General features: G+C 37.8%; 1 protein-coding gene across 3 annotated transcripts in view; it reads right to left on the bottom strand.

Annotated features, from left to right (window-relative positions):
- Positions 1 to 27,873, bottom strand: part of Ints2 (integrator complex subunit 2) — a 51,275-nt gene that overhangs the window by 13,845 nt on the left and 9,557 nt on the right. For 2 of the 3 annotated variants that reach the window (XM_021248692.2, XM_087191447.1), the window contains exons 8-18: positions 26,222 to 26,448; positions 24,256 to 24,381; positions 15,380 to 15,451; positions 15,173 to 15,287; positions 13,444 to 13,512; positions 12,574 to 12,705; positions 12,000 to 12,134; positions 10,342 to 10,518; positions 9,033 to 9,141; positions 4,057 to 4,161; positions 991 to 1,155 (exon numbers count right to left, since the gene is read on the bottom strand). In XM_021248692.2, the coding sequence (XP_021104351.1) occupies positions 991 to 1,155; positions 4,057 to 4,161; positions 9,033 to 9,141; positions 10,342 to 10,518; positions 12,000 to 12,134; positions 12,574 to 12,705; positions 13,444 to 13,512; positions 15,173 to 15,287; positions 15,380 to 15,451; positions 24,256 to 24,381; positions 26,222 to 26,448 (1,432 nt within the window). The remainder of the gene's footprint in view (positions 1 to 990; positions 1,156 to 4,056; positions 4,162 to 9,032; positions 9,142 to 10,341; positions 10,519 to 11,999; positions 12,135 to 12,573; positions 12,706 to 13,443; positions 13,513 to 15,172; positions 15,288 to 15,379; positions 15,452 to 24,255; positions 24,382 to 26,221; positions 26,449 to 27,873) is intronic. The other variant, XM_013067704.3, reaches the window with a different exon arrangement.

The following is a 27,873-nucleotide window of genomic DNA, read 5'->3' as shown; positions in this document are numbered from 1 at the left end:
TGACATGAATGACAGAGGAACCATGCAGACCAGGATGCTCATGGGAAAGGAACAGTATCTAAAACAGAAATTCAGAAAAAAAATAGCCAAAATTTACAAGACCACACCAGATGTAATCTCTATATCTGGATTAAGAACCCATGTTAGTGGTGGCAAGACAACTGGCTTTGCTATGAATTGTAATTCCTTGGGTTATGTAAAGAAAAATACACTCAAACATACACTTGACAGGCCTCTATGAGAAGAAAAAGGCCTCAAGGAAACAGTGAAATAAACTCAAGAACAGAAAGAAGAAAGTCAAGGGGACACCAAAGGCCAATGTCAGTGCTGGCAAAACAAAGAGTAAAGATTCTGCAATGACCTTAATGTGCAGTGATTGTACAAACTTTTCACATAAAGATAATAAACTTTAAAATTTTTTAAAAATTAATATTGCCTGGTTGAACCCAAGGTTTCATCCATGTTAGACAAATGCTCTAACACTGGCTATATCCTCAGGCTTTCTTTTACTTTTAAATAGGGATACTAGAAAGTTTATATTGTGTGGCTCACATTATTTCTATTTAACAGTGCTGATGTAGAACACTATCCATTAACAGCAAGTATACAGCCTTATTTAATAGCATTTATTTCTAAATAGTTTAGAACTTTTCTAAAACATTTTTAGGGCTATATGACATGAGGTAAAAGATGCATGCATGTCAGTTTGATCCCTAGCACTGCAAGAAAAAAATATGAATACATCAAAAAGAAATGGTTAGGGAGCTGGGGATTTAGCTCAGTGGTTCCGCCGCCTGCCTCACAAGCTCAAGGTCCCGAGTTCAATCCTTGGTACCAAAAAAACTTCCTAAATTCAAAAGAATTATTTAAAATACATTCGCCAAAACATTGATATATGCCCAGGAAAATTCTGTATGATTATAAGATTTCAATTAGCTTAGCATCTCCTTGTACTGCTAAAGGGCTAAGAGGACTATCAATGTACTGTACCTTCTTGTAGTTGTTTAGGAGAGTGGATTTTGGCATTATTAGTCAGGAGCATTCGCCTTAACAGGGTATCAGTCCCTGTGATTTCTTCTTCACAGATCCAGTCGTCCACAATACACAGATGTGGGTAGTTAGTTGCAAGGAGACGTAGTAAAGCTGAATGCAACCCTTGAAAATTAACAGCAAGTCAATTAGATTCCCCATTCTCAAAAACAGAAGATTTCCCACCCTTCATTTTCAGGAAGCCAATAGACAGTAAGGTCATGCTCTAAACCAGTGTTTCTCACACTATGATGAGAGCACCTCTAGCTTCAGAAGCTTGGGAACCATCTCTCATGAGGAGAATAAGAGATGCCATACCAGATGAACACTGCAGAAACTCTGCCTAGAAATTGGCACCTCAATGCATGCATACCACAGTTCAAGAATTTCTATACAGTAGTTCAAGCCAGAGGATCTGCTTAAAGAAAAAATCCTAAAATAGATACACAGTGACCTGGGAACCACCACTTACACCAAAAGTTTTCAAGCTTTTTCCCCCTCATGCCAATATATATCTCCCCAGTAAACCTATCATATAAGTGAAAGATGATCAGTAATTGTTTCTGTTTTGGGCAGTGTTAAGGATTGAAACTGGGGCCTCATAAATGCCTAGGAAAAGTTGACAGAACAATGTGTTAAGAGGAGTGGAGAGGAAAAAAAGGAGGAAGGCACACTCCAAAGAGGCAAAATCATATATGATTTGAAAAAGACTGACTCAGAAATTCTGATAGGGTTCTGTAGAGTGCCTACCCTTTCCTTCTTCAATCCTGTTGAGAATCACTGAGACAGGTAAAATTAAAGTTGCCCACTTTGAGTGTTTACAAGTGGCACCTTTCAGTAAAACCTTCCTTTTCCTAAGTCAAAAGCCTTGTTTCTAACATTGTGCTTACAGCACAGTTTACCTATTTATGCTATTATGTAGTAACAATAATAAAATAAATAATGCTATAAAAATGATTATTTAGTTATATAAAGTAGCATAAGCTAAGTGCTTGGCACATAAGTACACTACTAGTACTACTACACTATTACCATCATCATTAGTAAGAGTATAGTACCAGCAGCAGCAAATCAGAGTACTAAGAGTCAATCATTCCTTCTTGCAAGTTAAATCAAATTATAACATTGTTTAATACCAGTAGAGATAATACCAGCTTCTTTTCTCATAAAAGCTGCATAAAATTGATGTTTCTATGTTTGACAAGACATTGCAACAATCAAAAGTAGTAGTATTTTAAGCCAGGCATGGTGACACACACGTGTAATCCTAGCACTCTAGGAGACTGAGGCAGGAAAACTGGAAATTCAAGCCCAGCCTGGGCAATACAACTGAGTTTGTGGGACCCTGCCTCAAAATAAAAAATTTAAAAATGAGCTGGGGGGTGCAGCTCAGTGTGAAAGCCCTGGGTTCCATCACCAGTTCCCCCCACCAAAAAAAGTTTAAGTCTCTAAACATAAACAGGAATATACAAACAATTAAAATCATCCCAACAATCACAAAAAAGATTGCTTATAATAGTGCAAACTAATCTATATTTTATGTTCTCTTCAATAAAACAAGTTAATTGGCAAATGCTGCAAAATACAGTATCATTTCTTTGGAAACAGACTATGCAAAGAAACAGAAAAAAAATCCACATTCTAACATTATAAAAGGTGTTTAAGAATAATAGCATTTATAAATTATTACATTACTCCATACTAATATACTGTAGACTGGAATAATGACAAACAATAAGGTATGTCTCCACGTAATGATTTGGAAAGATGTTCTAGAGTGGGGGGTGCTCTCAGAAGAGGCAATGGTATCATTCACAGTTTAAACTATTTTTTTTAACCCTGTACTGGGGATTGAACTGAGGGCCCAAATCATGCCTGGTAATCTCCCTACCACTGAGCTCTATCCCCAGTCCTTTTTTTCACTCTGCCACTAAGCTACATTTCCAGCCCTTTATAATTATTTGCTTTTAAATTTTGAGACAAGGTCTTGCTCATCTGCCTCCCGACAGGCCTAATACTGGCATTCTCCTGCCTCAGTCTCCCAGGCAGCTGGAATTACAGATGTGTATCACCAATGCCCAGCTAAAAACTGTTGTTATTTGTGTATCTAGTAGGCTCAACCAAATGAAACTGCTGTTTCTGTAGGTCAAAAATGATGCCCCCTCAACCTATGATGGCTCAACTTAGTTTTTTCAACTTTACAATGATGTGAAAACAAGACACATTCATTAGAAACTGTGTTTTGTGGGCCGGGGATTTAGCTCAGTGATTCTGCCGCCTGCCTCGAAAGCGCAAGGACCCAAGTTCGATCCCCAGTACCAAAAAAAACCTGTGTTTTGAATTTTTCTTTTCCAGGGGCAGCAATAGTGCAGTAAGATACTCTCTCATGATGCTGGGCAATGGCATCAAGAAGCAGAGAACAGCAACTAAATCAGCCACACAATCACAAGAGTAACGGATACTCTATACTGTACTTTACTAAGCTAAAACATTCAAAATTAGATGTATTAAATTCATTTCCAACTTATGATGAGGTTATATCACCAATAAACCCACTGTAGGCAAATGCCTCCCAACTCCCAACTCCTCTTGAGCCTGTTAAATACATAATTTGATAGGAATCTGATCCATTAATGAAGAATATGATTTGGAACACAATCAGTAATTGAGTTTTGTTTTTTTTTTACAATGCTAGCACTTGAACCCAGAGTCTCACAAATGTTAGACAAATCATTTTAACCTTGAGCTACACCTCCACACCTCCATGCTTAAATATGTTCAATTTTATTTGGTTCAACCAATAGAGGAAAATGCCTAAAAATATACACCAAACTGGAAAAGTTACAGATTTTTTACAGGAAGGGGTAGGTTCCAATAAGTGAGAGAATGGATTTAGTAAGGAAAGCAAAGAATAATCTCACACTTAAATTGTTTGAATTTTTAACACTGAGCATCTATATACCTTATAAATTGACATACATTTTTTAACAATAAATTTGAGCAGTAAAAAGCAAATGAAACAAATACCTCCCAACTCCTGTTGTAGCCCTTGAGCCTGTCGAATGAGGAATTTGATAGGAATCTGATCCATTAAAGAAGAAGAATATGATTTGGGTTTTCTTTGCATGGCAGCTGTCAGTCAAAGATAAAAAATATAAAAATAAATTGTCAGAACCAACAGAAATCTTAACCTTTAACCAAAATGGGAATGAAAATGCTTTTATTTTGTCATTGGTATATGCTTGTGATACATAATAATTGCATTCATTTTGAGGAAATTGCACATAGACATATTGCATCTTGATCTTTTTTTTTTGGTACTGGGCATCGAACTCAGGACCTTGTGCTTGCAAGGCAGGCACAGCACCACTGAGCTATATCCCTGGCCTGATCATATTTAATCCCCCTAAATTATTTTAATTCACTTATCAGTGAATATAGTACATAAAAAATGAAGAATAACTATCAAAATACTGAATATTCAGAAAAAGCAAGACCATATTTAAGGGAAAGATCTGGAAAATGCCCTCAAACTGAAAGCTATGGGGAGAAAAATCATTATATGAGAGATTCACTTCACTACACTAAAAGAGCTGATGAGTTAAGAGCTCCCAAGTCTAAAGAGAAGATCAAATGCCATCATGAACACACGGCTTAAAAGCTTTGTGATTCCAATGTAACAATTTAAAAATTCTTCACTTAATCATATTATACACAATAGTGGTGACTAGCTCACTAATCTTTTTCTGTCTCATCTTTATCATATTTTATGTGCCTAGCACCCTGTTCTCATTCCAAGAAACCTTGCTGTATACCACATGAATATATGAGACTCTCAAGCAGGGTATCTGAAAAAGCACATCCATATATTTTATTCTTTATGCTGTTCTTTTTTAAAACCATGAAATGTTAATTGTAAAGCCTAACATTTTTCAAATCACTGAAAGTAAAGGCCAACAATTTTTTTTTTGATTGAGGACAAGAAGAATGTAAGTACTACAATAAAAGTCAAGATCATCATCTGTACAAAGCAACCCAGGGCCTTACACATACTAGGCAAGGGTTCTCCCACTGAGCCATATCCCCAGCCTTCCATACACTTCTTGATCAAATATAATCCCCTGTAAGTCAATTAGCATCCTAATTTTCCAGAATTATTTTATGAACAAAGAATGTGGAGAAGGTAGTCAAAGCAATAACTACAGGTTCCAATGATAATCAAATCCCAACTCCAATACTCATTACATAGGGATGTTACTTAATTTCTCTGTGCCTCAGTGTTCTGCCCTGTAAATTAAAGATAACCTGTCCAATAGAATTGTTGTGAAGGTTTACTTGAGTTAACACCTGTAAAGTGGTTTGGCAGTGTAAGGCACATAGTAAGGACTCAAATGTTAAGTAGTAAAAGTAAGATCTAAAGTCAAGGCTGGAGATATAGCTCACTGCTGCTCGGTATGCACTAAATTTAATCCCTAGCCTTCACAAAAAACAAGCAAGAAGACAGAAAAAAAGAGGAAGGGATAGAGAGAGGGAAAGAGGAAGAAGGGGAAGGGAAAGGGGTAGGGGAAGGGAAGAAGAAAGGACAAGGGAAAGAGAAAAGGAAAGGGAGGGGGAGGGGAGGGGAGGAGATTTGGAGTCCCCAAGATCAGTTAAGGATAAACTATAAACTATCTAAAACAAAACAAAACAAAACTATGGGGCCGGGGATTTAGGTCAGTGGGTCCAGCGCCTGCCTTGCAAGCGCAAGGTCCCGAGTTCAGTCCCCGGTACGAAAAAAAAACAAAAACAAAAAAAAACAACTATGAACTAGCTGGCCCTATGAAGCTTAAGACAAAAATCTTTTTTTGTTTGTTTGCTTTGTTTTGTTTTGTTTTTGAAACAGAGTCTCACTCTGTAATTAACAGTATCTTTGGGCCAGGGATTTAGCTCAGTGGTTCCGTGCCTGCCTGGCTCACAAGCGCAAGGTCCTAGAGTTCATCCCCGGTACCAAAAACAAACCAAAACAACAGTATCTTTGAACTCACTATGTAGCCCAGGCTGGCCTCAAACTCATGGCAATCCTCCTACCTCAGCCTCCCAAGGGCTGGGATTACAAGCATGCATCACCAAGCCTAAAGAAGACAAAAATCTTAAATTCCCCACATTTTTGGGGGGGGAGGTTTTGTTTAGTTTTTGGGTTTTGGTGGGTTTTTGTGGTATCAGGGATCGAACTGAGGACCTTGTGCTAGTAAGGCAGGCTGGAACTACTGAGCTAAATCCCCGGCCCTAAACACATTTTTTAATGATTCCATCAAAGAACCAGCAGCCCATGAAGTCCAATTCAAAGCAATTATTTCTCTTTGCAATCTCTGTAAAATATACTATCAAGTATATTCTTAATTCTTCAGTAAAAAAGTAAACTATAATCATGAAATGCCTATAAGAAGAATATTGGTCATATATATCATGAGCATTAACATTTATAAATTTCTCCCAGTGTATTGTTTTCAAAGGTTCAAACATAACATTTAACCTCATGAGGCTGAGACAGGAGGATTGCAACTTCCAGGACAGGCTGGGCAATTTAGCAAAATCCTGCCTCAAAATAAAAAATAAAAAGGGATGGAGATGCAGCTCAGTGGTAAAATGCCTCTGGGTTTAAGCCTCAGTATTGGGAGAACAGGGATTTTTAAAAAAATAAATAAATACTAACCAGTCAGGTTTGGTGGCACACGCCTGTAATCCCAGGATTCTGGGAGGCTGAGACAGGAGGATCGAAAGTTCAAGCCCAGCCTGGGCAACTTAGCAACTTAGAGATCCTGCCTCAAAATAAAAAATAAAAAAAGGTCTGGGGATATTGCTCAATGCAAAGGCCCTGGGTATCAATCCCCAGTAACACAAATATATATATACACATACAGTACACAAATAAATAAATACTAATCAAATGAGTATTTAACTAAAATTAATATTTGTATTACAAATATTTTTAAACACCAAGAACGAATACACATTTATTTTTAAAACTTTTTTGTTTGTTTGTTTGTTTTTGTTAGCGGGGATCGAACTTGGGTCTTTACGCTTGCAAGGCAGGCAGTGGAACCACTGAGCTAAATCCCCAGCCCAATACACATATATTTTTAATGGCTATAATATTCCAATATTTGGCTCTATCTCAAATTTCAGAATTCCTTATCTGAGCTTCTGCAACAACCTATTTATTGTAAAAGTCAAAACCACAGAACACACACAAAAAAAACCACCACAGAACAGTTAGCCAGGTGCTGAAATTACAACATAATTTCATAGTTGGGAATGTGAGGCAGAGTAACATTTTGTGGTACAAAAGAAACCTACCTTAAGGCTGTGACATAGTCTGCAGTTATTTATTCCCCCTTGGAGATGAGAGACTAGACTAGGAAAAAAAATCTCTTACCTGGGGGAAAACTTCAAGAAAAAAGGCGAATTCCCCCATTTGCCTTCTATATCCCATCTCCTCCCACCTATCAGGGACAACACTCCAGGGATGGCCTGACTTCATCAGTCCTCTGCTTTCTACTAGCTCATTCCCAACAATCTCTTATTTCTTCATCTTTTAAAAAAAAAATCCTTTCTTGACCTCATTTTCCACTCCAGTTATCACATCATTTCTCTTCTTTACAATTCCTCAGAAGTCCAGCCTGGTCTCATTGTCCGCAGTATATCTCCTCTAATTCTCTTTTGAATTCATTACAATTTGGCTTTCATCCTCATACAGCTTGCTTTTCACCAACACAACAGTAACCTTAGCTTAGCAGTCGTCAGCTGGGCCTCAGTCCTAAATGTACTTGCTCTACCAATGTCACCTGACATAGGTCCTCGCTACTTCCTCTTTGAAACATTCTTCTAGCCTCCAGAACACCATAGCCTCCTGACTTCCCCCTGTACTCCATCCCTTAGTGATTCTGCTTAATGTCATGAGTTTGAATATCATATATATGCCAAAGACTCCCAAAACTTCAGTTTAGGTATCTCCCCTAAATTCCAGCCCAGACACCCAGCTGTCTACTGAACAACCCCACTGGATGGTCTAACAGATTATCTCAACACATTCACAACTGAACTCTTCGTCCTCATCCTGATCTTCCAGAAACCTGGACTTCCTCAAGGCTCACTTTTATTTCAACCTCTGCACACTCTATCCTTTATGCTCTGATAAAAGGCTCAAAGTCAACCTTGCTTCCTCTCTCTCAAATCTGATTCATTAAAATAAAAACTAAAGAGTATCTCAGGCCTCTGCTACAGTATTAGTGGTCTGATTTCTCCCCTAGAACACCTAGTAGCTCATTCTTCTACTGCCTACTTATTAAATCTCAAGTGTCCTATAAACAGAAAACACCGTGGGCCCAGGGATTTAGCTCAGTGGTTCCGGCGCCTGCCTCGCAAGCACAAGGTCCCGAGTTCGATCCCCAGGCACAGAAAAAGAAAAAAAAAAAAGAAAACATTGTCTATGTGTCGATGAAAGTGGTAGATTACCTAATTTTTACAGTTAAATTACCTTTTCCCTAATATGACAAAGACTATAATCATCTTATATTATCTGAGGGGGAGTGCTCAGTAGTAGAGCACTAGCCCAGGATGTACAAAGTTTTTGTTTTTTGAGACAGGGTCCCACTATGTAGCTGAGGCTGGCCTTGAGCTCACTGTGTAGTCCAGGCTGGCCTTGAACTCATGTCCATCCTCCTCCCTCAGCCACCCCAGTGCTAGGAGGACAGGCAGGCACCACCACACCCAGCAAGTCCTAGGTTTTGATGTTATGGTTTAAAACTGCTGTTACTGGGCTAAGGATTTAGCTCAGTGGTTTTGCCACCTCCCTTGCAAGCACAAGGTCCTGAGTTCATCCCCAGTACCAAAAAAAAAAAAAGAAAAAGAAAATGATGCTGCAGCTTATTAAATATTTGGTCATATTTTATCATACCATAGCTTGAAAATAACAAAATACAAGCAAATGAACTTGTAGAGCCAATCACCTAGGTACCACTTACCTAAGGTCTTTGTGTTTGCCAGAAGAGCCTCCTCATAAGACAGGATGTAGTAGAGCACCAAAAGCTGCGCTGTGATGCTGAAATGCTGGTTAAGGTGGACGCTGTCACCCTGGAGGTGACATCACAGACTTTAACACACTACTCATTGCATGAGTTCTTTTGCCTTTAACAGCCAAGTATCAAAATAGACTGCCTGGTGTTGCTGCTGCCAAGCTCAGCTACACCAAAAGAAATGACGCTGTATTTAAACTCAAGGAGACAATATGAATTTTAAGAGAAATCTGAGAAGGCATGAAAGGCCACATGCTTACCTAGTCTTTTAAGATGGAACTAAAACAAAAACCTTCACCTACTACTCTCAACAGCATTCTTGTCAGGGTGACTTTCAAAGGGTTACAGAAATCTAAAGTATTATGTGAAATTCTCATGAATAAACAACTATAAAAAAGATATTGAATATTTAACATATTTGTGAAAAATTCAACTTTTTTCCTTCTAACACACTGAGGGAAAAAATGTGTAAAATTTTCAATAAAGGAATCTAAGTGTATATTGGGTTCCTAGGAAATTCAACAAGTACTATACTGAATGTATTAAAATGCCACATAGTCCTTTAACAAATACATACTTTTCAAGATACTTTTTTTTTTCTTTTGGTACCGGGGATTGAACTCAGGTCCTTGCGCTTGTGAGGCAGGTGGCAGAACCACTGAGCTAAATCCCCGGCCCTCAAGGTACTTTTATACTTTAAAATGAACCTTTTTGTTTTGTTTCTTTGAGACAGGGTCTTACTATGTACTTTAGTCTGGCCTTGAACTCACTATGTAGCCCAGGCTAGCTTTGAACTCACAGTGATCCTCCTGCCTTAGTCTCCTGAGTGCTGGGAATATAGGCGTTTACCACTACCTCTAGCTTTAAAATGAAACTTTAGGCCGCCACCTGCCTCACAAGCGCAAGGTCCCAAGTTCAATCCCCGGTACCAAAAAAAAGAAAAAAAGAAAAAGAAAATGAAACTTTTTTTTTCTTGGTATCGGAGATCAAACCCAGGTCCTTGCTCTTGCACAGCAGGTGGCAAAACCACTGAGCTAAATCCCAGGCCCTAAAATGAAACTTTTAAGAAAACTCCTCGAAGAGTGTCTGATTAACAAACTACTTGTAACTAATAGCATTATTTAATTTTTACAGATGATCTAAGGTGACATTTAATCTTATTTTAAATTCAGAATCACCCACAAGTCTCATGAAGAGAAAAAATATAGAGTAAGTCAGAAGAAAGGAAAAGAAAAATCAGCTAATAAATGTATTTTACCCCAATGACTTCTTGGAAAATATTGAGGATCTCCTGTTCTGTGACTGGCTGATTTGTGGCTTCTGGGTTAGATTTAGATGCAGGGGTAAGTACAGAATTTATATACACATCAATCAGAGGAAGTAACTGAGGATGGAGTGGAGTAGAGGTTTCACACAGCTGTCGATAAATCCAATCCTAAAGAAGAAGGTTACAGGCACTGAATCAATTGTGGCACTAAGAAAAAGCAAGCAAAATTATAGACTCACATGCAGTTTTACATGATTTATGGATTAGTGAAACTCGGTATTAGCTTTTGGCAGTTCCAAATATATTATTGACTTTCATAATTTTCTTTGATATAAAAATATATATTACATCTATAGCCTAAATGAGAATACTGTCCAGTGAAAGATGAATCTAATATGATAAGTCTAGTTTGGGGTTTAAATAGTTTTTAAGTAACAAGGAAAACATTTTAAGTCCCTACTAAATATGTATCTATAGTACCATATTTGTTGTCATGGAAGACCCACAGCAGAGGAATTTACGGAAAGGGATCTTTCTTCAAAGCATACACTCAGATTAAGAAAGCAGCTACTATCAGCACTAACAGGACAATATCTCTTAACTAGCTTAGAAAGAACACATAGAAATGTTGGATACAGTATTCAGATTCTTAATTCTTAGCTATTTTACTTGTTTTGTTTTGTTTTTTGAGACAGAGTCATGCTATGCAATTCAGCCTGAACTTGAACTCACTATGTAGCCCAAGCTACCCTGGAATTCATGGTGATCCTCCTGCCTCAGCATCCCAAGTGCTGCGATTATAGGTGTGCACCACCACACCTGTCGCTTTTTGATAATAGAAACACAAAATGCAAGCTAGCTGCAAAAATAATTTCATTAAATCATAAAAAGAAGGGCAAAGATGGGCCGGGGATTTAGCTCAGTGGTTTCGCCACCCCCTGCGCAAGCGCAAGGACCCGAGTACGATCCCTGGTACGAAAAAAAAAAAAAGAAGGGCAAAGAAAGCAAAATAGCATGCATGTACTTTCATTGGTCTTTATAAATAAGCAAATTCTATAAATGATTCAAAAAGATTTATGCACCTCCTGGGTTTTAGCCTTTTCTGTAGAGGATCATTTAACTGTTTCATAGGACAAATATACCAAACTGAAACATGTACATGTATAATTTAAGTATTGGATGGCCTTGCAATAAACTTGCGAATAGTGGTCATGGATGACCAGCAACTCTCCCAATTTGGTGGACACAACTAAAATTTAAAAAATGGTCATTTCTTCCTAAGTACTAGGAATACTTAATTTTTTTTTTTTGGTACCAGAGATCGAACTCGGGACCTTGCACTTGCAAGGCAGGCGGCAGAACCACTGAGCTAAATCCCCAGCCCCAAGAATACTTAATATTAGTTAATCAGTATTAATAGTAGCCACATACCATTACTGAGAATTTAAATGGATGAATAATATTTTTACATTTTAAAAATGTTATATTTTTTAAAACTCTGAAATTGGGTTCCTAATAACTCTACCTGTAAGAATGACTAATAACTTCACTAAATACCACACACAGTAAAGGCCTACAAATAAAACAAAACTAGCTAGGAAAAAAAATTAACTTAGGTTGTAGTTTGAAATATAAATACAAAGTCATACTTTTATTGACACTTTGTGCTTGGTAAAGGAACGACTCCTGAGAAGCTGGTAAATACAATGAATAGGCAAAAACCCAGTAATGTTGGCACTCAGGTTGCTGGTGACAGGGACCCGAACTGCATGAGCTGTGACAACCTAAAATGTAAAAATAATATTAATACATATGAAAGAACCAAATAAAAAATTATTGTGAAAGAGGTAGGATAGATTATCAATACTTATGTGTGGTACTTAGGAATGAATGATGGAAATCAGCAATTACAGTTTTAAATTATTCATACATGTAGGGATATGTAAAGTTCTTTAATTTTTTAGTTTAAAACACAGATATGTACACAGTGGCGTGATAAGGTAAAAATATATATATGTAATTTAGAATCATTTGATCTGGGCTCAGTGATGTGAGAGAAGTCACTTTATCTTCTGAATCTATTTTCACATCTACAAAATGCAAGACCATGTCATCTATCTCAAAGGATTGCTGTAATGGAAAAAATATTTTTGAAAATAATTATGTGAATTATAAAGCACCACATAAACAGCTATTGTTATTCTCAATGTGTCATACACATACTTCTACTTGTCTTTCAAAGACTCTCCCAGAGTTGTGTTCCAGTTGCTTCAAATTTAATGACATAAAAAGTGACGTGATTCTCCTGCATCCTTTGTGTGACCATCTGGTACATGGGAGCATATATGTGCATGTCTGTGAAGGGAGGGGGAGAGTCTGACATAGGACTAAGGATATTAATCACAAAAAAGAAGCAACAACTATGGATCCATAAGTATTTTAAAATATTTCATTTTTCAGACAGATATATATATATTGTATTTTAAGATTTAAATTGATAAATAAATCTGAGAATTAATTTTAAATTTTAGAATGAACTCCACTGAAAAATATTCTAATATTCTTAAGTTTAGCTACAGACAAAAGTATTGAGGCCAAATAAAAACATGTAAATACAGGAAAAAGGAATTTAGTGCTCTTTGTAATCTTGTTAGAAATGAACCTTACAGGGCTGGGGATTTAGCTCAGTGGTTCCGCTGCCTGCTTCACAAGCGCAAGGACCCGAGTTCATCCCCGGTACCCAAAAGAAAAAACAGAAATGAATCTTACAACCTAAAGACTTAAACTAAAGTTCTCTACTTTTTGCCTGATAAATCCAAATGATTATCTCACATGAGTGCCCAACCAATATACTAGACTAGCCTCTAAAATACCTACTCAGAGTCTCCAAAACTACATAAATTTAAAACATACTTTGTTCTACAATGAGTTGCTTTAAAGTTCTTTACAGAAATTTCAAATATAAAATAAAACATCATTAGAAACTGAAATGGAACGGAGGACCATATAATAAAGGTGATATATATGTTTTCTCCCCAAAAATATGGGAAGAGAAAGTTAAATAAATACTTAAACATACAAAATAATTTTTACCTGCTCAGTAAAAATTTCTTGTGTGAAGATAGTCTTCATCCTGCTCAAGGAACTTGGCTTAATTACAATCTAAAATAATCAAAAGAATTCCAACAGTATGTAAAATACATGAAACACAACCTACTTTTGGAAATTCATTATCTAAACTATGCAAGATATACAATATGAATGTTCAAACGTATATGCATTCTGTTTCAGAAGCATCTTCTAAAACCCAACACTAAAGGATGCTTTTCCTCAGAAAAAGAACCAATATAAAAGTACTTAGTAAAGCAGGACTAGTGGCACACATCTCTAGTCCCAGCTGCTTGGGAGAGGAAGGCAGGAGGACTGCCTGAGCCCAGGTTTTTTGGGCCAGCCTAGGCAACACAGCAAAACCTAGCAAAAAAAAATGAATACACTTGCCTAGTATATGCAAGGCCCTGAATTGGAAACCCAGCACTGCAAAAAAAGTAGAGAGGGGAGAGAACAGGATGTGAAGAGAAGAAACAATATACTGTATAAAATCAATGGTAATAATTTTCTCATGGCAAAGTTAAATGACAAAAAAGATTGGGAAAAATCATTTGTAAAATATTCTACTTTGCTTTTTTTTTTTTGAGACAGGGTTTCACTATGTAGTTCAGGCTGGCCTTGAACTCACTATGTAGCCCAAGCTGGCCCTGAACTCAAGGCAATCTTCCTGCCTCAGCCTCATGAGTGCTGGGACTACAAGCATGTGCCACCATGCTCACCTTCACTTTTAAAAACACCAAGATGCACCAACATATTTAACAGTAGGTAAAAAAAGAGGTAAGAAGACTAGAGACCAAACACTATCACATTCACATGTCAATTAAAGGCTAGGGATGTAGCTCAGTGGCACCGTGCCTGCCTGGCAAGTGTGAGGTCCTGAGTTTGATCCCCAGTGGCAGAAAAAAAAAAAAGAATCCCAATTGCAATATTGGGTAAAACATATGTCTTAAAATTAATAAAGTATATAAAGTATGACAACATATACTTTATATATAAGGTCCTTGTGTTCAAGTCCCAGTAGGACAAAATTAATTAATTACATTGTATTATAATATTTATTGATATAAAGAAATGTTCATCATATACTACTAAGTTTTGTTTTGTTTGTGACACTAGGGATTGAACCTAGGGCCTTCATACTAAGCTATATCCTCAATCCTTTTTGTAAAAGTTTTTTTTGTTTTGTGAGAGGATCCCCTAAATCTGTACTTTGCTCAGGCTGGGCTTGAATTTATTATCCTGCCTCGACTTCACAGAGTGCTGGGATTACACACCTTTGTTTTGTTTTGGTGTTTTGTAGTGCTGGATGGTAAGTTTTTCTTTTAAATTATTAAATACATCATTTTAAAAGACAAACACTAGAATGTTAACAGTAGTATAGTTGATTATCACTAAATGATGGAAATGAGGTATTTTTCTATACTTTCCAAATGTTCTGCATTGAACTTATTCTTATAAATAAATCCTCTCAAAATGTATTTTCTTAGAGCTCCTGATAAAACTTCAAACTATTGGGCCGGGGATTTAGCTCAGTGGTTCCGGCGCCTGCCTCGCAAGTGCAAGGTCCCAAGTTGGATCCCTGGTATCCAAAAAAAACCAAAAAATTTCAAACTGTTAAACAACTAAAATTATTTAAATGAAAGCAATATAATTATTTTACACTCAAAATAAACCCTCCAATTTGGAAACATCTTTCAGAATGAAAATAAGTTACCTTCATTCCCAAAGTGGAGCAGACCAAGTCAATGATAGCACTCAGCTGGTTGCTATGGAAGTACATAGCCACCAATAATAACATCTCCCCAAAAGAAGCAGAGACACCCGAAGTGCTGTTGAAACACACAAAAAATATGAATTTCCAAAGAGAGAATAAGAAAATGTTTCTCAGTTAAATGAACCATGTTAGTAGAAGTAAACGTACCTCTCAAAGTAAGCTTCTTCCTTTATCATCCAACTTAGCCATACAACCATGAGCTGCTCCTGTTCAGGCGTGCTGTATAAAACACAGCAGAATGTCACTGGTTTAAACTGGATTTACAAGCATAGGAATATGAAAGCATTCTGAAATTATTTTTGGTAGGAATTGTTTATTCTTCCCTTATTTTGTTTTGTTGGTTTTTGGTTTTGGGGGGTTTTTTTTGGTACCAGAGATCGAACTCGGGTCCTCGCACTTGCGCAGCAGGCGGCAAAACCACTGAGCTAAATCCCCGGCCTCCTCCCTTATTTTGAAATATCAAGTCAAATCAACTGTTTGCTGAACTGGACCATTAATTATAATTGAGAGAGGTGGTAGTTCTGGAGTTCAAGGATGAGAGCCTTTGCTTTTCTCCATGAATTTCAACCATCAACTCTCCAAGTCTTAGTTGCTATATTTGAAAGTTGGAGGGTTGGGGATTTAGCTCAGTGGCACTGCACCTGCCTCGCCAGCGAAAGGTTCCAAGTCCACTCCCCAGTACCAAAAAGAAGTTGTTAGAGACAGTGAACTTCCTCACATTCCTTGTAAAAACAAAGACTATTTGGGATTGAAATTTTTTTGGGGGGGTATCAAACTCAGGACCTTTTGCTTATGAGGCAGGCAGTGGAACCACTGAGCTAAATCCCCAGCCCTGGGATTGAAATTTTAAAAGAACTACATTAACAGCTGACACTTATCTAGTGCTAAAACTTAAGTACCAATACGTCAGAATCTGATTACTATACAATAACAAATTAGTCCATCTTTTACCAGCAAAATGAAGTCTGATTTACAGAACAATTTTTAGAATTCAAATTTATAGAGAAATAAATTATTACTAACCATGAAAAAGAAATTAGACAACTATAGGCTGATCAGATATGAAAAAATGGTTATAAAAATTTAACAATAACCATAACATTTTAAAAGCAATTCCTAGATTCTTAAATTGAAAGGTACAAGCTGACTTTGACTTGTGAAAAACATTTTTATTGTTCACTTTCCACCTGACTACAGTGAATATTGGTAAAACATAAAACAGCTTAAGGATGTCCTTCTCCTACTACTCCCAAGTAATGAAACTTTAAAAGGTCATGCTCAACTATACTTAAATGATTTCACTAATAAAAGACAATGTTATAAAATAGGTATCTTAAGAGCTTGCCAAACTTTGAGTAGGAATCCCATCTCTGGTATATACTGGTAGTGTAATCTTGAATAAAAAACTTAAGAATTTGAGGTAATATTTAGAAAGTACTTCAGATAAAGAGAAAAGAAAGCACTTCATTTCATATATCTAATTTTACACCCTCCCAAAAACCCCACTAAAACTACCCTAAAGGAAATTTCTTAAATAAGGCATAAATGTTGAATAGAAATAGAACAATATAATACAGGAAACTAGAGAACATTTAGATGAGTGGTAACCAACTTTACAGCCCGGAGGCAGTAAAATATTAAACAGGCAGGAGGGAAAACCAATCATTTTATACCCCAGAATTCCCAAAGGGTGTAGCTACTGACAGCTCCGGAAGGTTCTGGAAGTGGAAGTGAAGAGAGACTAAAAGAGGGTGATCCTCTGTGTAAGTAGTAGACATCCAAATCACCTTCTCTATTCTACACATGTTCATGATTACTCCTCCCCAAGCTAAGAGAAAGCTGACAAATGATTCTCTAAAGATGGGGAAGCAGTGCATCTGAATTAAGGGACAACCGGCTATAACTGGAGTGACATTCTGAAAGTACCAGAGGAGAGCTAAGTGAACAAATGACTATGCTCCAGGCTGAGATCCACCAGCCTTTCCACTCCTAACTTTGTTCACAGGTTCCTAGACAGGCCTGTACAATCTAGGCAACAGGGTGGTCATCTCTAGGACTGTGATCAGCCCAAGAGTTTCCTAAAGACCTATCTAAATCCCCAGCCCCTATCTAGGTATTTTAATGTTTTTCAGTTTCCTATTTGTAAATAACATCAAGAAATATTAAACACTTGGGCCGCAGATTTAGCTCAGTGGTTCCAGCACCTGCCTTGCAAGCAGAAGGACCTGAGTTCGATCCCCGGTACCAAAAAAGAAAAGACATATTAAACACCTGAAAAAAGCTTCTAACTAGAAAGAGACCAAAAAAAGCACCTCAGAGAAAAGAATACACAGAGGGCTGGGGATTTAACTCAGTGGTTCCAGTGCCCGCCTCGCAAAAGCAAGGTCCCGAGTTCGATCCCCAGTACCAAAAAAAAAAGAATACATATAAAGCCCCTTCAAAATTTCATTGATATTCACTGACATTCCTAATCTCATTGATCTGTGATCAATATCATTAATATTTTGATAAAAATCAAAAAAAGTATACAAGCATGAAGGAACAGATACTACAAAGAAACATTCATAGAACAAAATGAGTTAGAAATTAAACGCTAAATAGCAAATTGAGGATCAAGTTGAGGACAAATCCTAAAAGGTTAAATAAGCAGCTTCTTTCTGCAGTAATGAAAATGTCCTAGGATTAGATTGTGACTATGTCTGTACAATCCTGTCAATAACTAAAAACTACTGAATTCTACACTGTACATGGCTGAATCATATGGGTGTGGAGATTACATCACAATAAAGCTCTTTTAAAAAAGGAGAACAAGATAAAGGTAAGATTTGCATTAATGGCACACAGAACACGAAGCAAATTAAAAACAAAAACATAAGAAAATTATTAATATCAAAGAGATCATCTACTACATGACTGAGCTCAGTAGTGATTACATAATTATAATATTATAAATAACTATTGATGTAATCAAAATCATTATAACTGGCAGAAGAGATCATCTACTACATGATTGAGCTCAGTAGTGATTACATAATTATAATATTATAAATAACTATTTATTGATGTAATCAAAATCATTATAACTGGCAGAACCCAGAAGGAAGCTCCCCGCCTCCATCCCAGGCTCCTAGGGCAGAGAAGCTCAGCTGGTCCCAGCACCTGGAAGGAAGCTCCCCCGCTTACATCCCAGGCTCCTAGGGCAGAGAAGCTCAGCCAGTCCCAGAACCTGGAAGGAAGCTCCCTGCCTCCATCCCAGGCTCCTAGGGCAGAGAAGGTGAGCCGGTCCCAGCAACCAGAAGGAAGTTCCCCTGCTGCCATCCCAGGTTCCTAGGGCAGAGAAGCTCAGCCGGTCCCAGCACCCGGAAGGAAGTTCCCCTGCTGCCATCCCAGGCTCCTAGGGCAGAGAAGCTCAGCCAGTCCCAGAACCCGGGAGGAAGCTCCCTGCCTCCATCCCAGGCTCCTAGGGCAGAGAAGGTGAGCCGGTCCCAGCAACCAGAAGGAAGCTCCCCTGCTACCATCCCAGGTTCCTAGGGCAGAGAAGCTCAGCTGGTCCCAGCACCCGGAAGGAAGTTCCCCTGCTGCCATCGCAGGATCCTAGGGCAGAGAAGGTGAGCCAGTCCCAGCAACCAGAAGGAAGCTCCCCTGCTGCCATCCCAGGTTCCTAGGGCAGAGAAGCTCAGCCGGTCCCAGCAACCAGAAGGAAGCTCCCCTGCTACCATCCCAGGTTCCTAGGGCAGAGAAGCTCAGCTGGTCCCAGCACCCGGAAGGAAGTTCCCCTGCTGCCATCCCAGGCTCCTAAGGCAGAGAAGGTGAGTCGGTCCCAGAACCTGGAAGGAAGCTCTCTGCCTCCATCCCAGGCTCCTAGGGCAGAGAAGCTCAGCCGGTCCCAGCACCTGGAAGGAAGCTCCCCCACCACCATCCCAGGCTCCTAGGGCAGAGAAGGTGAGCCGGTCCCAGCAACCAGAAGAAAGCTCCCCTGCTACCATCCCAGGTTCCTAGGGCAGAGAAGCTCAGCTGGTCCCAGCACCCGGAAGGAAGTTCCCCTGCTGCCATCGCAGGATCCTAGGGCAGAGAAGGTGAGCCAGTCCCAGGACCAGAAGGAAGCTCCCCTGCTGCCATCCCAGGTTCCTAGGGCAGAGAAGCTCAGCCGGTCCCAGCACCCGGAAGGAAGCTCCCCTGCTGCCATCCCAGGCTCCTAGGGCAGAGAAGGTGAGCCGGTCCCAGCAACCAGAAGGAAGCTCCCCTGCTACCATCCCAGGTTCCTAGGGCAGAGAAGCTCAGCTGGTCCCAGCACCCGGAAGGAAGTTCCCCTGCTGCCATCCCAGGCTCCTAAGGCAGAGAAGGTGAGTCGGTCCCAGAACCTGGAAGGAAGCTCTCTGCCTCCATCCCAGGCTCCTAGGGCAGAGAAGCTCAGCCGGTCCCAGCACCTGGAAGGAAGCTCCCCCACCACCATCCCAAGCTCCTAGGGCAGAGAAGGTGAGCCGCGTGGGCACCAGAAGCACCCCCCCCCAGTGGAAATGAGAGAACACATAAACAAGCCTCAAAAACAGACTTCCAGATCACCTACAGCAATCCCAAAGGGAAACGAGATGGAACAATCTGATACTCAGCCACCTGGACTCTCTGAACTGGCAACAAAAGAGGATCTGGGAAAAATGAAATCAGAAATAATTACTCAGATAACAGCAAAGATTGTGCTCATGGTGCAAGACATGATTAATAAATCTAGAGAGGACACAGTTAAAAAAATAGAGGATCTGAGGAACATGATGGAATCCCAACATAGGAAACAAATGGAATCCATAAAACAGATACAAACAGATTTCCAAGAGATTAAAAACTCCATCAAAAGTCTGCACAGCAGAATGAACCAATGTGAGGATAGAATTTCACATATAGAAGATAAGATTGCAATTAGGAGGAAAAGAAAAATTGCTTTAAAATTGTAAGGAAACATGAAAAATCAATCCAGCAGCTGCTAGACGATGCAAAGAAGAATAACATAAGACTGATTGGAGTCAATGAAGAAAGAAGAGAGAGTGCAGAAGACATAAAAAAACTGTTCACAGAAGTGATGGCAGAAAACTTCCCAAGGAGGGGAAAAGAACTTGACATACAGATAAGTGAGGCATATAGGACTCTAGCTAGCCCTGATCAAAAAAAAAATCTACACATAGGCATATAATAGTTAGGATTCCAGAAATCCAACAGAAGAATAAAATTCTACAAGCAGTGAGAGAAAAGAAACAAATTACATACAAAGGAAAGCCCATCAGAATCACAGCAGACTTCTCAATGCAAACTCTCAAGGCAAGAAGAGCTGGAGTGATGTATTTCAAGCCCTAAAGGAAAAGAGCCTCCAACCCAGATTGATGTACCCTGCAAAACTATCTTTCAAAATTGATGGAGAAATAAGATACTTTCATGATAAAGAGCACCTCAGGAACTTCATGAATACCAAACCAGCACTCCAAAAAATTTTAGACAATACCCTAGGAAAAGACAATGAGGATCACAACCCCAGGAAACCCAGCAGAATGAATCCATTGGGCATGACAAATTAAACACAAAGGGGGAGAATCCAACAAAAAGAAAAAGTCATGACAAGCCTTTTAAAACTTTTAACTTCATCTCCCTAATGAGTGTATAATTCAATCTTATTATTGTACTGATTAGTATTTTTCTGATTCTAGAGTTGCACACCATTCCTTGTGCTATACTGGCTATTTATCATCTTATGTCTACATTTTAATTGGGTTGTCTATTAATGAGCTCTAAGAATTCTTTATATATTCTGCTCATAGGTTATATGCATTGTAAATATAGTCTGTTTAAGGACTACTTTTCATTTTAATGATGTCATTTAAAGTTCTAAATTTTGATGGAATCTCATTTATCAGTTTTTTTCTTTTATACATCATGTTTTTTGTATCCTAGGTAGTTCTTGCCTACCCTGAATTCATAAATATTTTCCCTTATAATTTCTTCTTAAAGTTTTATACTTTTAGGCTTTCTTATTTAGGTTCATAGATCCCTTCAAGTTATTTTCGTGTACGGAAAAAAAGGGTTGAGGTTAAGTTTTTACATACGGATACCAGGTGTTCTAGTGCCGTTTGCTGAAAACACTATCTCTTCCTCGGCTCTTGAATCGAGTTTATATTCTATAAAATGCTAATGTTAAATAATCTTGCAAAACTCAGTGGATCATATATGTGTGGTTCTATTTCTAGATTCTCTGTTTTATTCAAATGCTCTATATGTCTTTCCTTACGCCAACACTGCCTTGATTACTGTAGCTTTAGAAGAAGTCTTAAAATTAGGTACTAAACATCTTCCAACACTGTTTTTGTTTTTGTTTTTAACTTTTCTAGGTCCTTTGTACTCCTACATAACTTTTAAATTTCAATATCCGATTCTTCATTTATAGCAAGTATACACAGACCTGAATTTTTATATATACCTTGTGTTTTCTAATCTTGGTAAATTCAAGTACAAGTTCTAGGGGCTCCTAGAGATTTCTTAGTATTTTCTCTGTAGATGATCATTTCATCTACATATAAAGATTTTGCTTCTGCCGTGCCAATCCTATCCTAGTTGTGTCATTTTATTGCCAGACTATTTTGGTGGGGACTAGGTTTCAAAGTTTAATGGACAGATAAAGAGTAAGCATATCTGCCCTTGTTCCCCACTTTAAGGAGAAAGCATTCTATCTTCTCCATTTATATAAGGCATTCTTGCTGGAAGTATGGAGTACATGTCTTTAATCTGTTGAGAAGTTTCTGTTCTACTTCTAGTCTCCTGATAGCTTTTACCATGAACAGCTGTAGAATTTAGTCCAATACTTTTTCTCCAACTAGTGACAGGATCATATGGCTTTTTCCTTTCCTCTGTTTAAATGATGACTTTTGGGGGTGGATCTTCCAATGCTGAACCAACACTGCTATCCCTATAACAAAACCACTTTCTGCATCCTGCCAGATCTGACTTCTAATAGTTTGTTTTGTTATACAAATTTCTATCTATGTTCATACTTTTTTCTTCTATTATCTTTATCCAGTTTTAGGATTAGCACAATGTGGAGTTCCTAAAATGAGGAGAGAAATGTTCCTTCTTTTTTCTGCTTTAATTGTTTGATATAATTTATCAGTTTAAATGTTTATGAGCCTGCTATTGTCATATAGGTAGGTTTTCAAGCTAGGAATATATTTTCTTTAATAGGTGCTGTTCAAATTTTATATTTCCTCCAGAGTTAGTTTCATTAATTTGTCTTCCAAGGTACTTCTTAGAAGTTGTCAAATTTATTTCAAAAAAGATTTTTGTAATATGCTTTCTATATCCTTTTAAATTCTGTAAAATCTGTGATAATGTCTCCTAGATCTTAATATTGTAATTTAAAAAATGTATAACTGATATTGTGTAACAGAAAGAAAAGGTCTAAAAGAGCAGGGGAATTGGGAGGGGTAGGGGAAGGGAAAAAAGGGAAAGGAAAAAGTATGAGAAGAGAAAAAAAATGGAAACAAGGTCTTTGCAAATAGGAAAGAGTGGAGGGGGTGAAGGGAAGGCAAGGGAAGGGGAAAAAAAATAAGAACCAAGAGACTCATGTAATGGTACAAGATCCCAATGATGAATGTAACTGTATTTTTTTACCGAAAATGTACCAATAAACTTAATGGGAAAAAAAAAATCATTATAACTATATAGAGGCAAATGGGAGAATAGGAAGGATACGTGGATATGTTTTCAGACAGAGAAAGAACTAATTCCTTATCTTTGAAAGTGGGAATTCAACAAATAATATCTAAGACAAAAATATCAAAATGTATCAAATACAAACATGTTAGTAACAACTTAGTAGTCATATCCAAAACAATTAGCTGAAGAACTAAAAGAAATTGTGTTCAGGGAGGGGAGATAAAAGGAGGAAGGTCAGGACTGGTATGAGTCTTATTTTTTAGAGGGGGGTGTCCTAGGGATTGAACCCAGGGCCTATGCACTGAGCTACATCCTCTGCTCTTTTTAATTTTTTATCTTTAAAAGAGTCTCATTGGGGCTGGGGATTTAGCTCAGTGGTTCCGGCGCCTGCCTTGCAAGCACAAGGTCCCGAGTTCGATCCCAGGTACCAAAAAAAAAAAAAAAAGTCTCATTAAATAGCTAAGTTGCCCAGACTGGGCTCTAAATTGACTCAGTCTCCCAGAATGTTGGGATTACAAGCATTTACCACTATGCACAACTTAGGGTTTTTTGTTTGTTTTGCTTTTGTTTTTAATTAATTTAATTGTTACATTTTAGGTATACAATATAATGACATTTATCATTGGATAAATGTCATTGGATAAAATTATCATTGGATAAAAATCATTGGATACCTTTACTTAATCTCTCCTGGTTCTTATTTTCCCCCTTCCCCTGACCTCTCTTCAACCCCTCCATCCCTCCCCATTTACAAAGAATTTGTTTCCATTTTTTCATTTTCTCATATTAATTCCATTCCCTTTCCTTTCCTCTACCCCTCCCACTTCCCCTTCCCCTTTGCCCCTTTTCTTCCTATTTCACATTCTCTATTATACCTTTTAGTCCTTATTTACACTTTCAGTTTCTCACACTTGAGAAACTACTCCATATTTACACATGTGTCCTATTTTTACTCCTTTAAACAATGTTCTTGAGAAACTTTGAGCCAGGCATGGTAGTGCACACCTATAATCCTAGCACTTGGAAGGTTGAAGCAGGAGAATTGCTGTCAGTTCAAGGCCAGCCTGGGCTACATAGTGAGTTCAGAGCCAGCCTGAACTACCCTGTCTTAAAAAAAAAAAAGATACTACACCCATTCATTCCTAGGCAAAATTTTTATAGTAAACTCTACATCTAATTGTGTATGTACTTTTCTTTTCTCAGTACCAGAGATCAAACCCACAGCTTCATATATGCTAGGCACTGCCTCTTCCAATGACCCTGTATATCCATTTTAATAAGTAAATAAAAGCAGACTTTGAGAAAATACAGAAATTTATACAGTGAGGTACCTGACAAGTGTAGAAAAGGCCAGTAGCATACAAAAGGAAAGTGAAACAAAGCGAACCCCAGCTGGTGTAGCAGGAGGACGACTTGTCATCAACTGCAGTAACTGTTCAGCTTCTTCTTCAGTTGGTCTAAAAAGCAATACACAAGTAGGCTTTACTTTTTAAGCTGAGGGAGGAAGAAAGAAAACTTCTCAACACATTAACCTTGCTGATACAAAAACTTTATAATGATCCTACACTGTAAAATCATTAACATCTAAAATTCTCAAAAGCAACACTTTTAAGAAATTACAACTACAGTGTTTTTCCTGAGACACAGAGGCAGACCTCACTTTGCCCAGTAGTGTGGGACCATAAAAAAGAACACATAGCTGAAACCATGCAACACAATCTTAATAATGGTGAAAATTACTATTGTACTGTGACCTATTCAATATTTTTGTTAAAACCTGAAAAACTATGTTATAATGGAAAAAACAGTAAAACTAATATTTCCATGCCACTCTGTAATAGAAAACACTAGAAACATTAAGAAATAGTGTTTTGTTTCTTTGTAAATAGCCCTTGCCTTCTTTACATTGCATAATTTGTAACATAGAGTAAGCTTTTTCTCTATGCCTTGCTGAAGTGGCATATACCCTTCTAGGTTTGGATCAGCTTCCAACACTTTATCCTTTGCAGTTTCATTTCCATAAGACTTCCTTTAATGTGAAGATGTATGCATATGTCACATCCTCTGGGAAAATTTCACCCTTTTCTTACACATCATTTATGTTAATAGGTTCACCTTTGCTAAATTCCTCCAGCTCCGTATCTAGGGTCTTGGAAATGGTACCAGTGTCAAAATTCACACAATTAGCTATTCAATTTATATCTGGCTCAAATATCATTTTCAATGTTACTACTTTTTTTTGTTTATTATACTTTCATCTTTATTGGCCAATTCCCTCTTTCAATTACCCATTTTTGTTAAATGGCATAAGTTTATCACTGAGAGATAAGGAAGCAAGGAAACTTTGCTGTCTGTGCATGAATCTAACAAAACACGTGTGGTGCTCAGTCACCAACAGACTTTTAAAGAAATAATGCTAGTGGTCACTAATACACATGAGATTATTTACATAGTGGTATGTATCCTAAAGAGCTCACAGTAAAGTCTGAACTTTATACAATTATTAGGTTAATATACTGTGGTAACTGAAATTTGGACACTATTGAGGGATGAGTATTTTTTTTAACTAAATGATAGTAACTGATGGGCTGGGGATTTAGCTCAGTGGTTCTGCCGCCTGCTGTGCAAGCATAAAGACCCAAGTTCGATTCCCAGTACCAAAAAGAAAAGAACACTGAATTTCACACATATCAGAGACACAAAGTGAAACTAGACATATAACAGTTGAGGACATTATTCAAAAGAATGGAGTACAGGGAATAAAAAAAAAACCTGTGCTTAATAGCCCCATTATATCAGTTTTTTAAAAATTATAATCTTGGTTGCAAAAGGAAACATAGGAGAGATTTACTTCAACTAGCTGCATGGACAAGAAAAGGATCACACACAGATCATGCAGCAGAAGTCTTAAGTTGCAGTGAAATCACAAGTTTCTTTATATTGTGATCAGAAATTTAAAAACTACTCTGGCCCCTCCTGTATTTTCATAATTCTATTACAATCAGACCAAAATAAATTAACACATTCCTGACAGGAATACTTGACCTTAGATCAGCAATCTTTTTTTTTTTTTCCATACCAGGAATCAAACTCAGGACCTTGTGCTTGCAAGGCAGGCACAGTGCCACTGAATTAAATCCCAGCTCCTAGAACAGCAATCTTGATCTAGGCCAGGCTCCCACCTGAGCCCAAAGAAAACCTTTAATTCTCCGAACAAAAAGGCCTTAGGCCCACTTTCTTGGGATAAAAACAAGAAAGTAAAATGACAAAAAGGTAAAGTATCAAATTATTGAATACTTGAGTCCAGCGATCCCCATCAAAGCACAATAGAGACGTAAGAGTGCACTGGCTTTCACAACATGCTCTTCTTTCAGCCCCGAGTACACGGACACATTGGGCTCCATCTCCACATCAGCTTCTTCTACAATGCGGGTGCTTCTTACTGTGGGAAGAATGCCCATCAGCTCCAAAAGAAGCTGCCTTCTCATCTGCCAAAGAACAGAACTGCTGGTCTCTCTTTTTCTCTGAAAGAAATATGAATCACAAAAGGAAAAAAGCATAGAGCATTTACTAAAGTGAAAGGAAGCTCAAACAGACCTCCTCATTTAAACACTTGAAACTGACCCATTCAGAGAGGTCACTGTAACTACAGAATCTCATTTTAACAATTCAAGTAAACTCAAAATTCACGGGTCTGTTGGAAGACTACTCTACCCTGATTTGGACAGGTTGCAGAGAGAGGAAGACTAAATCAGTGATCATCTGAATTATAGAATTTTGTTTCTTCTCTTTTCTTTTCCTTTTTTTGTTTTTTTGAAATAGGTCTCGCTATATAGTTCAGGCTGGCCTTGAACTCACTATGTAGCCTAGGTTGGTCTTGAACTCACAGCAATACTCCTGCATCAGCCTCGCAAGTGCTGAGATTACAAGCGTGCACCACCATGCCCAGAAACGTATAGAATATTATTTAAATGATACTTTTAAATAAATAATATAGAGCTGAACATGTAGCCCAGTGATAGAATGCTTGCCTAGCATGCACAAGCCCCTGGCTTCAATCTACAGCAAAGAGAAAAAATAAATAAAAAGCAAACACAGGCCAGGGATTTAGCTCAGTGGTTCCACTGCCTGCCTCGAAAGTGCAAGGTCCTGAGTTCGATCTCTGGTACAAAAAAAAAAAAAAAAAAGCAAATACATCATGTAGTACAGTAGGACGTACTCAGATTGCGGAGAAAGATGGTCTTGAGTTTAAACCCTAGCTCTACTATTGAATGATTAAGTACTTTTAAGTACATGAGGTAACTTCTCTGAACCCTAATTTCTTTTACTGACAAGGAAATGAATATTTTACTAATAATATTTATCTAGTAGAACTGTTGTAATTAAGTTTATTTTTTTTATTTATTTTTTTTTTGGTACCGGGGATTGAACTCGGGCTCTTGCACTTGCACAGCAGGCGGTGAAACCACTGAACTAAATCCCTGGCCCATTAAGTTTATTATTAAAGCAGATTTATCTATATTGTACTTGGAAACGCTCTAAGAATAATAAACAAGTAATATTTGCCATTTATAGTTTAGAACTGCTTTCATGTTATTATCTTTCTTTTTCCATTCACACACCTACTTAGCAGATATTGAGTACTTGCTACTTATCAGACACAATATTAGGTCCTGCAGAGTAAGAGATGATTAAGATGTCATCTCTCCCTGAAGAACTGGGGGAAGGGGGCTAGACTTTAAAAAGTTCTAAAAATTTAAAAAAAAAAAATTTGAGAAGTTCTAGAAATGGATAGTGATAATGGTTGCACAACATTGTAAATGTAGTTAATGCAATGAACTATACACTTCAGAACAATTAAATGGCACTAGATGTTTATGTACGTAAATATGTACACATATGTGTACATTAAAATTATAGAGTATAACTTATTTTGGTGACCTAATGCA

Source organism: Heterocephalus glaber, unplaced genomic scaffold (genome assembly GCF_053883595.1).
Source record: "Heterocephalus glaber isolate CG9 unplaced genomic scaffold, H.glaber_assembly_v1.0 deba00001564, whole genome shotgun sequence".
NCBI lineage: Eukaryota > Metazoa > Chordata > Mammalia > Rodentia > Bathyergidae > Heterocephalus > Heterocephalus glaber.
This window is presented reverse-complemented; position numbering and strand designations above follow the sequence as displayed.